General features: G+C 39.7%; 2 protein-coding genes across 2 annotated transcripts; both read left to right on the plus strand.

Annotated features, from left to right (window-relative positions):
• The first annotated feature begins 78 nt into the window (after window positions 1-78).
• On the plus strand, window positions 79-1,744 carry LOC134794630 (protein FRG1 homolog). Its single transcript, XM_063766427.1, has 4 exons — window positions 79-234; window positions 312-685; window positions 1,089-1,284; window positions 1,569-1,744. The coding sequence occupies exons 1-4, from the start codon at window positions 173-175 to the stop codon at window positions 1,714-1,716; spliced, it is 780 nt and encodes a 259-aa protein (XP_063622497.1). The 5' UTR covers window positions 79-172; the 3' UTR covers window positions 1,717-1,744.
• A 1,552-nt stretch (window positions 1,745-3,296) lies between these two features.
• Window positions 3,297-14,619, plus strand: LOC134794454 (DCN1-like protein 5). Its single transcript, XM_063766269.1, has 9 exons — window positions 3,297-3,454; window positions 3,646-3,762; window positions 8,301-8,419; window positions 8,632-8,732; window positions 9,353-9,481; window positions 10,413-10,537; window positions 12,191-12,407; window positions 14,010-14,205; window positions 14,480-14,619. Exons 3-8 carry the CDS (start codon window positions 8,313-8,315, stop codon window positions 14,078-14,080), a joined length of 750 nt encoding a protein of 249 aa, XP_063622339.1. The 5' UTR covers window positions 3,297-3,454; window positions 3,646-3,762; window positions 8,301-8,312; the 3' UTR covers window positions 14,081-14,205; window positions 14,480-14,619.
• The last annotated feature ends 1,978 nt before the right edge of the window (window positions 14,620-16,597 follow it).

Genomic DNA, 16,597 nt, shown 5'->3' on the forward strand with positions numbered 1-16,597 from the left:
AGTATGGCCAATAAGCTTAGCCTACCCAAAAGGAATAAAAAAGTACCTTAAAATGTCAATGTCATGTCAGGTTAATCTGTCAATTGAGCGTTTTGCTAAAAAAACAGTGTTATTTTACACTTTTATTTTATAGTAAATCAGTGTTTACTACCAATAAGTATCATATTTTAGCATGGCTGACGAATATGCTGCAGTGAAAAGAGGAAAACTTATTTTAAAAGGCGACAAACCAAAGTAAGTCTCATACATTTTAAGAATCTACAGTTGTTTCCATATTTAACCTAATTCATCGCTTTATAAATATGTTTCAGAGCAAAAAAGCGTAAACACAAGAAGAATAAAGATAAATCGGACAGTTCTAAAGTAGATGAAGATTCTATTAAGCACGGAGGATGGTGGAAAGTGGAGAAAATCGATGATGTAGTCGGTTCCATTTCAATCGAGTTTGGGAACAATGCTTACATTTCGGCGCTTGACAACGGCCTGTTCACGGTTGGAGCGCCACACGGAGACGGCGAAGGGCCGGCGCCGGAGGAGATATTCACGGCTTTCCCAGCTGGAGAAACGAAGTTTGCTCTCAAGTCTGGTTACGGGAAATATCTGGGAGTGTCGAAGGAGGGAGTGGTGATTGGGAGGTCTGACGCGGTGGGGCCAATGGAGCAATGGGAGCCGGTGTGGCAAGAAGGTCTTGTATTGTTTATTTTATTTTATTGCCATAATATTGTTCCTTTATCTTGTTTACAATTTTAGATGGTTACAATGAAAGCTTCTACTGTCTTACTGCCAAGAACTTGCTTAGAGTTAATTGTTTGTTTTAATTTACCCATAAAAATAGTAAAATTGTAATCTGTCTAAATTTTTGAGGATGGATCCTTTTCTCTAATATCAAATTCTTAATGTGACATTTTTACTTACCATTTCTTTACAATTAGGGCTGATTTAGACGGCGCGCGAACTCGCATGTGATTTTAGTTACATTGCGGACTGTTGGTTATGTTATGTCCAATCCAACCGACCAATAAAAACCGCAATGTAATAAAACTCGCATGCGAGTTCTCGCACCGTCTAAATGAGGTCTTATTTAACAGGCAAAACAGCAATCCTCAGCTCCCTAAACAAATTCATGTGTGTGAGCCCGGAGGATGATTCCGTTGTGGCTCGGAACGCAGCAGCGGGAGAGACGGAGTTCTGCAGCATACGCAGCAACAAGACCAAGGAGATAAACACTGTGGTGCTGCCAGACGAGGAGCAAGGGAACCTTAATGAGGTGGAAGTTAACTATGTGTGAGTTTGTAACTTTATCTAAGGTCTTCCCAGATCTCATAATAAACAGCCCAACGGGCCTATAAATCCCGGTCTTTTGATAGGCTTGCGTGGGGATATAGATCCAACACATAGAGGCCCTTTGAAGAGCCTTAATGTCAAGTAGAATTTAATTTATTATATATATTTATCATTTATTGGAGCTCTATTTGCCGCGATGTTTATCATTCATATTCTTCCTGTGACCGAGCAAGTTACGATCCCTAAATACACTTACAAAATAAACTATTCTGTTTGTATTTCAGGAGAAAATTCCAGAAGTTCCAAGATAAAAAACTCAAACTAAACGATGGATCAGTTTCCGAATTGAAGAGAGCTAAAGCAGAGGGATCTTTGCATGAGACGCTGCTTGACAGAAGGAGCAAGATGAAAGCAGATAGATATTGTAAATAATTTTAAAAATATAGGTGTTTAAGGATCATTTTTGTTTGTTTTACTGTGAACTTATGACCTAAGACATTTTTACACATTTACTAACATTATCCCAAGAAAAAACTTAATAGCGCGATAATCAGGATTATTGCTACATGGTCTGGCAACAATTACCAATTCCACCATCTAGCACAGTGGTGGGCAAAGTACGGCCCGCGGGCCAAGTCCGGCCCGCGAAAGGATTTATCTGGCCCGCCGCCGGTCATTTAAGAAAATGTATAATATGGCATGCAATATAATAAAAATACATTTTTGCTGTAAATCTGGCCCTCCTCTGAAATTCCTTCAAGTTTTGGCCCCTCATGAAGAAAGTTTGCCCACCACTGATCTAGCAATCATAATGTTATACTGAGTATTATATTCTTTGTACCATACCATATAGCAATTTAACAAAAATGTATGAACTTAGCTTAAGGTCATTATCTCGAAAATAGTCTTGATAGCGCGATTCAGGATTTTTACAATATGGAACAGCGCCATCTAGCGTGTGATTAGTAAACTACACAAATAAGTGTGAGCCATGAGTGACGTCACTATCCCAGGAAAAATCGTTATTACAGAGAAAAGCGCCATCTCGCTTTCAATTAGTATAATACTCTAATGCAGTCATTTATTCATAACAAGCGCCTACACAGCAAACGACTCATTTAAATGGAGTAGTGCTAGATCTGCCACACTCCCATATAGAGTAAAAGATGTAAGAAGGATGCTGGAAGGAAGCTCAGGGGCTTAAATTTTGAAACCAAGGGGTAGAATTTCGATCCCAAAACGCATTCCTTTTCGCTCGAATGCAATAGCATGCCTTAAAGAAGCGCGCTCATATACATTCAGGGCGCCGCAAAGTATTAGTTGGTAATATGCCCCCAGCACCCAGTAACCGTTAAAAATATGAAACGAACGCGCCAGATGGCATTGTATCGTTGGGGTGACTTATTTTATTAAACCTTCGACACAATTGTGTTTACTTATAAATTAAAACTTTGTTATAACCGGATTTGTCAGTCAGTAACAACCAGGAAAACTATACTCATCCTTTTCTTTTGGGTGCTAGTACTAGTGTAAGACAAATATAGTATCAGTCTCTCTGTCTATGATTGAAATGAGACAGTCCTTTGACAAACTATAGTTTGCAATTTACTTTATTTCTACCGACGCTTAAATTTAAAAAATAGGGACAGCAATATTTTTCATGAATCTAGTATTAAACTGGATTGGGCATGAGTGGTGGGGATAACTGACAGAACGGGATAGTCTTACGTATCTTTCAGAAGGAGTAGCAAAGAAAGCGCTATTATTGTTTGTCCTTATCACAGTCTCACATATTTTTTGTTCCCCACCTTTTTTTAGTATGGATAATGGTGGGTACAAATAAATTCGACCAATCACAGTGTCGCGTTTGCGTATGTTTTGTCCCTCACGGAGGCACGCGTATACCACTTCTATACGATCCTACCTTCTATGATATTTTTAAACGTTTCTCGATCTAACTAAACGCATGTTTGCATTGTATCTAGAGCAAACCTAGAGCAATAACAAAACGTTCGTTTACAGCCACCGTTTGAGTTTTTCTTCCGCTGTGTCTGCTGTTTGATTTTAGAATTAAATACATATTTTAAATAACTTGTCGATTTGTAAAAAAGCAAAAATAAATTAAAAGTACATTCTGCTTTCACGCTGTTTTTCACCAAATAGCTCTGAGGTGAGAGTGGGTTTCTTACAGAGAAACCATCATAGTTGTTTTTCTTAGAATCGTATCACCTGACAGTGTAAATTTCAGTTTTCGTGATGTACCTGTTCTCTTTATTAATGTAATCTCATTACCTAGTTATAAGACGTGCTCATTGAGATCGTTGTCCTCCTTTTTTTCTCCACATTGATTTTTTATTTCAGGTTATTATCGACCTGTCAAGAAGACATTTTTCGTCAAGCTGTGCACGCAAAATTCGCAAAATAGGAGACGAAAACCCTTTTAAGTTTTCAAATTTCATATCAAATCTGCCACCAATAGTAAGTTATTTTATCTCTTGTTATAACATTTAAGTCTAAGTAGGCCAGATTGCTTATAATGTTGTTTTAAGATGGATAAATTGTTGCACCTACATACATTTTACATTTCGCTTGGAAGGTATTTATGATGTAAACAACGTTGAAAATGGTTGATGTTGGCAAGAATTATTGTTGAATCATAGGTTTAGTTGATAGTTTTAACAATTTAGACCACCTCGTATTCGAATATAACCTATAAATGCAGTATGAGTATCAGCTGAATTTGTGACAGATACAACAACGTTCGTGTTTTATAAAGGATCGTTGCAGTGGGTTATTGCATAGCAAATACTTTTATTATTCATTCTCTATTCACATATTTCTTTATTGAAAATTACTTTAGAAAAAAAATAATAGTCTATTGTTAAATATGTATGGATGGTTGGAATGTGTGGAATAACTTAGGTTGCTATTCCACCTATCCAATTTCTTGGTCCAATGTGAATTTGTGTCTCACATTTTGCTTAATGAGAGAGTGAGAAGCAATGACATTGGACCAAGAATTACCGGTGCAGGTGGAATACCATCCTTAAGTTCATGCGTCATGATAAGATTAATGGTGTTTTTAAACTGATTATTGCGTTTGTAGGTCAAAAGTTTGTGTTACATAGTATATTAATGACACATTTTCAACAATGTTTGCCAAATAATCATGGTCATTAATAAATTTATTCTCATTGCATAACCACTCAACCGTCCGGCCCCCGAGACTGTTTTCCTGTCAACCGTCCGGGTTTTTTTAGTGACGCACGCCCCGCGCAGCGCATTCACAATTTTCTACAAAAATTATAACTACACTGCCATCTTAATTTTTTTAGAGCTAACTATTTTGTTAGGCTACGTTGTCCCATCAAGAGAATTAGGAAATAATGCCGAAATACTCCGTTAGATGGCTCTGAAATCAAATCTTTCTTCCACCCCTTTGGATAGTAAGGTTCCCGTGGACGGTTAAGAGCATATTTTTTTCGGATACTATGCTATTGTCGGACGGTCAAGTGGTTAGTCATCCTTCAGATTTTCCTATGTTGATCTAGGTTAAACACTCTGCACTGGTTTAGAATTAAATATGGGTTGTATATGGAGTTTGGCGAATGTCAATATTTGGTAAATTATTATATGTAGAATTATAGGTGAGCAGCTATTTAGCTGATGAGCCTATGTCACACAGTGTCCAGTATTATATAGTTCAAAGTTTGTAAAGTCATATCACATCACTAGTAATCACATCAGTCTAACTTATTGTTTAAAAGCCACTTGTCCAATCTGTTTTTAAACACATTGACCGAAGGAGCAGTCACAACACTATCCGGTAAACGGTTCCAAGCCGCCACGAGATGGTTGGACAAGGAATGATATGCAGCTTTAGTAGTAGCGGGAGTGTGAACAATTCTTAGGCTGTGACCTCGGGTCTCGCGGCTGTTAGTTTCATATTGATTATTTTGTGAATGTCAGGGAGGTTGTAACAGTGGGTAACAATCTTAAAACACTCGATGAGGTCTCCTCTCGCTCTCCTGGCTTTGAGTGTGGGCAGTTTCAGTACCTTTAGCCTTTCGTCATAAGGTAGGCGTTTCAGCTTAAAAGGAATCTTGGTGGCTCTTCGCTGCGCACTCTCTAGGAGGTCAATGTCTTTGACAAAATAAGGATTCCATACTTGGAAAACATATTCAAGCAAGGGGCAGACATATGTTTTGTAAATTTTGATAAAAACTTCAACAGATATGCATTGAAATGAGAATAATGAGCGTTTTATAACATAGGGGCATTATCAAACTGCACAACGGGACTTAATCGCGTATTTAAGTTTTAAGATTTACCTCCGACGTTTCGAGGACGGCGTTGTCCCCGTGGTCTCGGAGAAGACTGGCTCAAGTTGACATCAACATCTTCTAGCCGCGCGAGTTTTTCGAACTACCCGCACTTGGTCTTGTTTATCAGTTTGAACGTTTTGCGCACTAGGGATGTCACTCTGTCGACACACAACACTAACGATATTCGATTTATCGACTGTCGATATTCGTTTCCGCTTACATTTACTAATGACTGGATTCCATGTGGATGAGATCTTAAAACCCTCGTCCCGATTAAAATTGCAATGTTTTTTGATTTCAATGGCTTCCCGCACTTTTCTACTGTAGAAATGGCGATCCGTGGAGAGGATTTTAGGGTTATGCAGCTCAATCCAGTGGTTTGGTCCTGACTCCAGCAAATGCTCAGCCACCGCAGACTTGTTGACCTGACGATTTTTGACAGCTGCGATATGTTCCTTAACTCTTTCTGCTATGGTGCGCTTAGTTTCTCCGATATAGGAACTACCACAACTGCAATCTATTTTATAAACGCCAGGTGACTGGAACGGAATAACGTCCTTCGGTGACCTTAGGCTCCCTGCTACTTTGGATAAAGGTGTGTACACCGTCTTTATAGAGTACTTTCCAAGTACTGTGCCAACTTTATCCGTTACCCCTTTTACATACGGCAAAAATGCCGGCTGTCTGGAGACATCAGGACGTTCCCCCCGTCCCGTTGTGCAGTTTGATAATGTTTAATAATCGTGAAAGTTTAAATCAGTGTTTAACATAGGGGCTATTCATAAATTACGTCATTTCAAATTAGGGGGGGGGGGGGGGGGGTCTGGACATCGGATGACGGTAGCATGAAGTAGGAGGAAATGGGGTCATTTGAAGCATGATTTTTGGATGATTATGGGGGGGGGGGTCAAAAATCGTCAAAAATCGATGACGTAATTTATGGACAGCCCCATACAAAAACGAATTTGCCTTTTTGACTATGTTATTTATGTGCTCACCCCACTTCAGGTCATTTGTAACTGTCACACCAAGATCCTTTTGAGACGTCACAATTCGAGAGTTTCCTATCATGTATTGGACCATGCTGTAGAGTTCTCTATAAAACTTAGTTGCGTGTTCTAATATCTCCTTCCTTGATTTGGTCTCGCCTGAGCTGTTCTCTAATTTGACAGCATCAGTCACAACTCAATCTGGAACGCACTAAAAGTGTCAGGAGTAGAACAGAAATACATAAATATCATCAAACACATATACTCAAATAGCACAAGCAGAGTTAAACTTGAAAAAAGAGGAGATCATATCAAAATTGAAAGAGGAGTAAGGCAAGGCGACCCTCTGTCACCCAAGCTTTTCATTGCCGTACTAGAAAATATTTTTAAAAACATAAACTGGACTGGATATGGTATTAACATTGATGGATGTCGCCTAACGCACCTGCGGTTTGCAGATGACATAATCATATTTGCAGAAAGAGCTAAACAACTAGAAAATATGTTACAGACACTAGACAAGGAAAGCGATGAAGTAGGCTTACAAATGAACAGAAGCAAAACGAAGGTAATGACTAATAGCCTTGACACCCCCATCAATGTAAAAGGAAATACAATTGAATATGTAAAGAAATACATATACCTGGGCAAGCAAATTTCCTTTTCACGGACTAATAACGAGGAAGAGGTAGATAGAAGGAAAAAATATTACATGGCGAAAGTTTTGGTCATTCAAAGAAATTCTGAAAGGAAAATTTAGTATGAAGATAAAAAGAATAGTAATGGACACATGCCTTCTGCCTAGTTTATTATACGGATGTCAAACGTGGACTTACACCAACTAGATCAAACAAAAAATAAACACCACACAACGAGCCATGGAAAGAAGCATACTGGGAATAAACAAAATGCACAAAATTAAAAACGACACTATAAGAATAAAAACAAACGTCAAAGATGCGCTCACACAAGCCCTTAAGCTCAAATGGCAATGGGCAGGACATATTTCAAGATATACAGATGACAGATGGACAACACTAACAACAAGATGGAAAGGACCATTACCAGCCAAGAGGAAAGTTGGCAAACCAGTCAAACGGTGGACTGATGACATAGTAGAGGTTGCAGGAAAAGACTGGATGTACAATGCCAAACACAGACATTTATGGAAGAAATGGGAGGAGGCCTTTACCCAAACGGGATCCATACCTCACGAAAGGAGGAAAAACAACAGAAACAACAGCATAAAAACATATTTTAACAGAAACTAAAAAAGAGTTATGGAAATAAAGAGGCTATAATAATAATAATTGGACGATAGGATTTTTTTTACCGAGGTGCAGAACTGCGCATTTGCTAACATTCAATTTCAATATCCACTGCGAGGTCCACTCCATTAACCGATCCAAGTCAGCTTGCAGCTGGCCCGAAGAAACATGAGGGTCAGCAAAGAACTTGCCATCATCTGCAAAAAAGCACGACTCTGACTCTATCAGAGTTGGAGAGAGGACAGATCCTCCACTCGTGGGTACTCCACTCAGCACATTTAGTGGTTGAGACAGGCAGTCACCGACTTAAACTTCCAGCAAAGTATTTAGTTCATTTATAGTTCTTCATTTGAAAAAGTTTAAATTAGCATAGCAGCTTCATAAGCAGGGTCACTACCAACTAGGTGGAAACTTATAAGGATTCTTGTACACAGGGTGGTAGAGTGATGCCGCGCTGCAGCAAGCGGACGCGCGGCGCGGTGACGGGTGACGTGGGCGTGCCCGGGGCCACCGCGATCGACGCCCAGCAACATAAGCGCTCACGCAACACCAGGTAACGCCTATGAGCGTGTGAGCTTGACGCTGACTCCAATGCTGGATAAAATTTTCACAGATGTATTTCTGTTGCCGCTATAAGAAGTTAACAACAAATACTAAAAAGTATGGAACCCTCGGTAGTAGAGTCCGACTCCCACTTGTCTGGTTTTTTCATAATTATTCCCCTTCAATAAAACAAGATTCTAACATTTTGAATATTTGTTTCAGTTCACGACGACATTCCAAAGCAGAAGACTCCAGTTTCAGTGCAAAGAAATGTTTAGCATGGTTCAAAGAGTACACAACAGTCTCAGAGCCAGATGTATTAGGTCAGTTCTTATACATTCTTTACTTTCTGTGATCGCTCCCTCATGACTGAAAATCGATGGTCATCGGTGGATGTGGATGCTCCACACCTGGTTATCGTGATCTGCCTCCATTGATGCCTGTTCATCTGACGACCGAGAATAAGTTGGTTGATGATGGGGCCCCTTTTGCTTGATCGCTCCATCTAGTTGGAGACCGTGCCCGGCTTCGTTTGCCCTCGTGTTTCCAACAATAATCAGCTTTTCAAGGCTTTCATCTCTCCTCATTATGTGGCTGAAGTAGGACGATACGCGCTGGCTGGCAGACATTCTTTACAGTACTTTAGAATATTAGGGCGTCCGCTAGCTACACGATTGCACGGAGCTAGGGAGCAAGGTAACGAAAAAAAGTATGAGCGTTGCTAACTGACGCGGACGCGTGCGACGGATATTACCTACAATGGCACCCGCGTGCGGCGCCCGCACCGTTCACGCTAGCGGAACCCCATTCAGAGCTTTAAGCTTTCTATACGTCGAATTTTGATCTGTATTTTAGCGGTGAATAAGTATCCAGAGTTATTTTCGCTTATATTAGATGGATAATTGCTATTTGTCTTTTGCTTACCACATTAAATTGTCTGCAGGGCCCGAAGGAATGGAGAAATTCTGTGAAGACATAGGAGTGGACCCGGAGAATGTTGTGATGCTGGTCATCGCTTACAAAATGGGTGCCAAACAAATGGGCTACTTCACGCAAGAGGAGTGGCTTAAAGGTATGCTTAATTGATATTAATTTCATTGTATAAAACTCTATAACAAGCTACTGAAAAATGTTACTGAGCTTACAGACTAAATCCAAAACTGTTGTTTCGCGAGCATACAATAAAATAAGCGATTATATCATGGATAGGGATGTTTGATTCAAATTTCTATAAAGGAAAGAACCTAATGTTTGTTATTTTATACCAATTTAAATTAAATTTTTAGAATGCATGTCAGTTGTAAGATGAATGTTTTGAAAAGATGCATCTCGCCGAGTTTGTTGCTGGTCCAATATTGAGATACAGTCCTCCGATTTAGGAGGGATTTAGATCTTCTCGGGTCAGAGGTGTAGGGTTAGAGCTGGCGTAGCTTTATTTGCCGTTCATAAGCGCATTGTAATATTGCTACTTGAATAATAAACTATCTTTATTTCTCCAAACTAATGATCTTCTTCTTCGTCGTTATCCTCACAGCTGAGGGTCGTGATAACCATAAGTAGCTCTATCTATAAGAAGTCTTCAGGCTGCTCTGTTCTGAGCCTGATGAAGTGCGGACTGTGTGCCACTATTAATTGCCTCCAGGAGAGGATCCGTCCAGCGAGTTGGAGCTCTGCCTCTACTTCTTGTTCCCTCGACACGGCCAATCATTATGATTTTCTCGAGGTTGTGTGATTCTCGTCTCGCCACGTGTCCAAAGAAAGAAAGAGCTCTCCGCAAGCAGACTACAGAGAGAGGAGTGAGGACTTTTAGTTGGCTTCGGATTGAAGCATTGGTGCGGCGTTCAGTCCACGACACTCCCAGCATTTTACGCCAGCACCACATCTCGAATGATAAACTAATGATATGCAGGTAAAGTTGCGCACACAGATTACACACACACAGGTTGTGCACACAGGTTCTAATTTTTCTTGTCTGTATCTATAATGATTTTTCTTGTCCGCAGGTTTAACGGAGCTGCAATGTGACAGCGTCCACAAGCTTCAGATGAAACTCGACTACCTCAAGAGCTTACTCAACGACCCCTACATATTTAAGGCTGTATACAGATATTCTTATGATTTTGCTAGGGTAAGTTCTGTTACTTTTTCTTCCTCGCGTTATACTGGCATTTTGCCACGGCTCATGGGAGCATGGGGTCTGCTTGACAACTAATCCCAAGATAGACGTAGGCACTAGTTTTTACGAAAGCGACTGCCATCTGACCTTCCTACCCAGAGGGGAAACTAGGCCTTATTGGGATTAGTCCGGTTTCCTTGCGATGTTTTCCTTCACCGAAAAGCAACTGGTAAATATCAAATGATATTTCATAGATAAGTTCCGAAAAAGTCATTGGTACGAGCCGGGTTTTGAACCTGCGACTGGATTGAAAGTAGCATGTCACCACCGCTCAGTTTCAGGGCTTTGTTACAATAATTGTAGAGGTTATTTCTTTTTAAAACATTTGAGCGAGTTAAGGAAGGATCAACTATTTGTAGCGTTATATTGTGCGGTTAGCCAGAGGACAACAGACGTCAAAATATTATTAATATAATTTTGAAAATTACGACCAAGTTTGTATGAAAAAGCGATTTCGCGCGATCGTGCTCTTTCGTGTTAATTGGGTGAATCAACTTTTTTTTTGTCACTAGTTGCCAAGGTTATGGTCTCCTGGGTCACTCTTAAATACTAGCTATTTCGTATTTAAATGAACCAAACTTGAATTTTTCGGCAGTTGTAAGGCCTTTCCATAATGGGACATCTATTAAGGGGTCATCCATTAATTACGTCACACGAATTTCTAGGTTTTTTGACCCCTCCCCCCCCCCCCCTTGTCACATTTGGTCACATTTGGCAAACCCCTCCCCCCTAGTGTGACGTCACATTTTTTCTACGAAATCGCCAAATCGAATTAAGTAAGTACCTAAGTATTATTAATATTTTATCAAAATATTTTTGACGATATAAATATTAGTAATTTTATAACCCAAAACTGCTTAGGAAAGAAAATTAAAAGAATAAAAACGATTATCGTTTTAAAAACTTGTTATTTAAATGTACAGCGAATAAAATAATAAAAAAAAAAAATTCGGATACTGATGAAGTTAAAGTGACGTCACAAAGTTTGTGTCTCCCCCCTCCCCCATGTCACAATATGTCACATTTTCTTGACCCCCTCCCTCCCCCTAAACGTGTGACGTAATTAATGGATGACCCCTAAGCACGTTTGTAGAACATGGTATAGCGGCTCTTCTAAGAAACTATGCTACTATTGTCTCCCGGCTGATGGGACAGAATAACAACAAGAAATAGTTGATCGACTCAATAGGGTATTATACTGTATTTAAAATAAATTATTTTACACTATGCATGAAATAAAGCACCAGATAATTATTAGAAAATAGTTATTTATAAACACAAGATCTATTTAATAAATAGGATAGAAATATAAAAAGTAGGTCAGTTCACCGTGACGTCACGATGTAATGTTACATATAAATCCCATATTAGCAAATCGTTTTGACAGTTCTAAAAAAGTAACCGGTTTGACTATTGTAGAGGGTATTTTGTTTTTAAAACATTTGAGTGACTTCAATTATTTGTAGCGTTATATTGTGCGGTTAGTCAGAGGACAACAGAATGTCAAAATATAATATAATTTTGAAAATTACGACCAACTTTGTATGAAAAAGCGATTTCGCGTCCTCTTTCGTGTTAATGAACGTGTCCTTGTCGTGTTTTCAGGACAAAGAGCAGCGTTCGCTGGACACGGGCACGGCCCGGGCGCTGCTGGGCGTGCTGCTGCCGCGCTGGGCGCTGCGGGCCGCGCTCGGCGACTTCCTGCAGCGCGAGGGCGCCGCGCGCCGCTACCGCGTCGTCAACCGCGACCAGTGGTGCAACATCCTCGAGTTCAGCCGCACCGTCGACAACCAGCTGCTGCACTACGACGCCGACGGCGCGTGTCAGTGCTATTTTTCATTTTTAGGGTTCCGTACCCGAAGGGTAGAACCGGCCGAGTGCGAGTCGGACTCGCGCGCGAAGAATTCCGTATCACGCAAAAAAATCACGCAACAGAAATACATCATCTGTGAAAATTTCAACTGTCTTGCTATCACGGTTCGTGAGATACAGCCTGGTGACAGACAGACGGACGGACGGACGGACAGACAGACAGACAGTAGAGTCTTAGTAATAGGGTCCAGTTTTTATCCTTTGGCTACGGAACCGTAAAAACGGGACCCTATTACTAAGACAATGAGATGGACCGACCAAATCAAAGCCAGTGTGTCGACCACAGTAAGCGCATGCTCACGGAAAGCAGCTCTACGGGAGGAATGGCGACGTGTCCTTAAACGAGTCACTCAAAAGTTTACATATAATGGCCACAACCACTCAAGAGTGTAACGAAGAAGAAAGTTAATTATTTAGACTCCACTGTCTGTCTGTCTATCCGTCCATCTGTCACCAGGCTGTATCTCGTGAAGTGTGATAGCCAAACAGTTAAAATTTTCACAGATATATTTTTGTTGCAGCTATAACAATAAATACAGTGAAACCTGGTTAATTGGCACCTGGATAAATGGAAAACCTCAATAATTGCAACCCAAAGTCCGGTCCCGGTCCCTTGAGACCAAAAGGCCTCTATAATTGAAATTTTGGAACCTCTATAATTGCAATTTAGATTTTAGGGCTTTTCGTAATTTTGCCTCTGTAATTGACCACATCGCAACTAAGACCTCTATAATTGACACTGTGCTAAAAAAATCCGTTATTTTTACTCTTCTTTTTACCTCTATTATTGAAACGAGTTATACTTATTACCTCTGTAATTGAAATAATGTAGTTGTAGACAGCAGAAGCAATATTTTAATAGCAATGATCATTTTATTTATATCTTCATCCAGAATTCAATTTATTTATTGGGTATCTATCACAGCTTGTAGTAGGTGAAATAGTTTTGATTAAATCAAAAACAAAGTATGCTTTTTACATTCTAATAAAACTTTCTTCTACAATTCAAGGGATTTTTTTAAACCCAAATGATTAATAAGAAAATAAAGTAGTAATTAATGTAGTGTATAAGTGCAAGTATAGACAGAAGCTATATAATAGACCAGAAACCCAGAACGTAAGCGTGTAAATCTACTTTCAATGGTTATTTGCACCTCCATAAAAGAAATTTGTCAGAACGCAACCTCTATTAATGGAAACCTCTATAATTGACACAACGATTTTTTGAACCTCGTTAATTGACACGACCTGCTTAAATGAAAAACCTGGTTAATTGACAAAAAATGGCCGGTCCCTTGAGATTGCAATTATCCAGGTTCCACTGTACTAAAAAGTACGGAACCCGCGGTGGGCGACTCCGACTCGCAATTGTCCGGTTTTTAAACCGTATTTGGTGAAAAATTAGTAAAAAAATCACAAAAAACTCCAAAAAAAGGTATTGCCAGCCTCGTGTATCTAAACGGCTTCGCTATCTCGTCCGTTTATATCTCTGAGCAGGCAACTGCCTATTTCCCAGTATTCTTAATACCTTATGTATTTATTTTTGTTTCAGGGCCAGTAATGTTAGACGAGTTCGTAGAGTGGCTACGTGCAGAGCGGGCCGAGCGGGCTGGCGGCAGCTGAGCGCACACGAGCGTTGCTGCACTAGTGAAAACGATCACACGCACTGTAAGTTTACTGATGAGAGCTGGTTGTAATACTTGTAAATGAGTAATTAGAGAGAATATTGTGTCGAAAAAGGTTAAGGCGTATGTTTTTAGTAAATAAATAATAATAATAAATAATAAATAAATATTATAGGACATTCTTACACAGATTGACTGAGTCCCACAGTAAGCTCAAGAAGGCTTGTGTTGTGGGTACTCAGACAACGATATATATAATATACAAATACTAAAATACATAGAAAACACCCATGACTCAGGAACAAATATCTGTATCATCATACAAATAAATGCCCTTACTGGGATTCGAACCCAGGACCATCGGCTTCGCAGGCAGGGTCAATACCCACTAGGCCAGACCGGTCGTCAGTAATATAAAGTAACTAAACTGTAAACGAATGTTTGTATTATATAATGCCGGGTGTACACACACGTCGAGAGCTTCTCGCCGAGAGTTGGCACCGCTTCGACCCAATCGGAGAAGGGCTGGACGAGTCGAGAAGGGAGTAGTATTTACACACTCGTTCCCGAGTGGTGGAAAACAATTATGCACTACATATTATGTACTGCATTCTTAACGCGAACGAACTATAATCATAATTTTTGAATACGCCACCTTGCAAAACTTTTCACGGCAGAATATTTTCTTAAAAACTCCATTATAACTCTCTCTAGTTTAGAAATAAAAAATAAAAAATATAAAAGTGGTGTAGATCCTTTTCGCGTTACTGAGACCATCGACCGTAATTACTAATTAATTAAAGTGAATTTATAATTTAGCTGTTTGTTTGTTTGTATCTTCTGTTTGCACACGAAACTGTTAACTGGCAATAGGGAATATTCCGCAAAACTCTGCGTAGGGGGCGCCACCAGCACAAACAGTAAACAAACCGCCTTGATGCACATGATGTAATTATTCGTAACAAATAATGTGTGAAAACTTGTTAATAAACTGTATAAGGCATAGTTTTAAGTTACTCTATGGTTTACGGTTTGTGCTAGTGCTGCATTCTGGCGGCAGAACATTGCAGTAATACTCCCTACGGGGTTGGCCGGTCCGGTAGATTTTTTTTACAAATGGCGCCAGTGCAGGCTTCTCTATTAATTCTGCCAATACTGCCCTTTAACCTTTTGAACGCCACAGACGGCAATTGACGTCAACGCAAAATGGTGACAACGACGCCAAAGACGGCATTTGACGTCGATCGTTTTTTGATGAAAATCTACTGAAAACACCCCACTTTTAGGTTGGCATTATTTATTCACAAAACTAAACTTTACACCCGTGGCGTCAGTGGCGCGGCAAATGGATGCACCGTTTGGCGTTCAAAAGGTTAAGCCAAATCCCATATAACAAAACTGACTGGGGAAACCTAACCTATACTGGCGCCATCTATAAATAAACTTGTGACAGTTGCCAACCCAATTAGTAAACGGTATTTGTAAAAGAATAGGTCCATCGATAGTCAGTTAGCCCGTTAATCGCCAAAGACATGAACTGACGCGCGCGGGTACAGCCCAATATCAAAGAGAATAGAGTGTATAGAGGCGGATTGGCAAGTAAATTATGTAGCCACTGTGAATTGACTGCCATCTTTCGACAGAAGATTAAAACTGTTAGAACGCCATTTGACTTTATCATTCTTTCACTGATATGTGTTAACTTGTTAAATATTAATATTAACGCCATCTACTCGACTAGGCCAAAGGTTTGGTGCAATCTTTTCGAGCGATCGCGCCATAACCTTCAGCCTACGCTCGAGTAGATAGGCATTAATATTTAACAAGTTAACACATATCAGTGAAAGAATAATGATCAAAGTCAAATGGCGTTCTAACAGTTTTAATCTTCTGTCGAAAGATGGCAGTAAATGTACTGTAGCTACATAATTTACCATGACAGTAACTCTCTATTTCAAATTCTCTTTGCCAATATCAACCTTCGTGCATTCCGACGCGCCGCACACGACAGGCGTGGCGTTCAAAGGGTTGAAAGCTGTTAGAAGTGTTAGAACGTTCCTTGCCTTTTGGGCGCCAATGTAAAGTTACGAAGAGTAAAATACTGAGCGGTGGGATCATGAAGATATCGAAGCTCTGTTTTGTGTCCAATTTCTTTGTGCAATGTGCAGACATAGAAGTTTTTGTGGCATAAACGAGTGTTTGAGAAAATTAAACATCGATAAATCCGTTATCGATAAGTCTGTAACAGATTAATAATTAAAAGATGTAACTTCTACTTGCTGTAAATTACCGACAAATTTTAAGAACGCAAATCAATTGCAAACCGGTACATAATTTCTTTATTACTATAATTAGTGTACTTCAAAATGAAAACGTAAACAGTAGTACACAGTGCCAGAAGAATAGAAAACTAACAAAATATCAAAGGAGATATCGAACGTGTTGTGTACTTCGCGGTAGCTACCTATGTTATTATACAGTGTTATAAATATCTATGATAAAGTTAAGGTAACAT

This window comes from Cydia splendana, chromosome 10 (assembly GCF_910591565.1).
Source record: "Cydia splendana chromosome 10, ilCydSple1.2, whole genome shotgun sequence".
In the NCBI taxonomy this organism is placed as follows: domain Eukaryota; kingdom Metazoa; phylum Arthropoda; class Insecta; order Lepidoptera; family Tortricidae; genus Cydia; species Cydia splendana.

What these genes read in the sequence shown, in the direction of transcription:
- LOC134794630 (XM_063766427.1), top strand. Translation starts at nt 173, where the DNA reads ATGGCTGACGAATATGCTGCAGTGAAAAGAGGAAAACTTATTTTAAAA. An exon ending in TTAAAAGGCGACAAACCAAA is followed by an intron (nt 235 to 311) that starts GTAAGTCTCATA and finishes AATATGTTTCAG; the next exon opens with AGCAAAAAAGCGTAAACACA. An exon ending in GGAGCCGGTGTGGCAAGAAG is followed by an intron (nt 686 to 1,088) that starts GTCTTGTATTGT and finishes CTTATTTAACAG; the next exon opens with GCAAAACAGCAATCCTCAGC.
- LOC134794454 (XM_063766269.1), top strand. Translation starts at nt 8,313, where the DNA reads ATGCCGCGCTGCAGCAAGCGGACGCGCGGCGCGGTGACGGGTGACGTG. An exon ending in CTCAGAGCCAGATGTATTAG is followed by an intron (nt 8,733 to 9,352) that starts GTCAGTTCTTAT and finishes AATTGTCTGCAG; the next exon opens with GGCCCGAAGGAATGGAGAAA. An exon ending in ATTCTTATGATTTTGCTAGG is followed by an intron (nt 10,538 to 12,190) that starts GTAAGTTCTGTT and finishes TCGTGTTTTCAG; the next exon opens with GACAAAGAGCAGCGTTCGCT.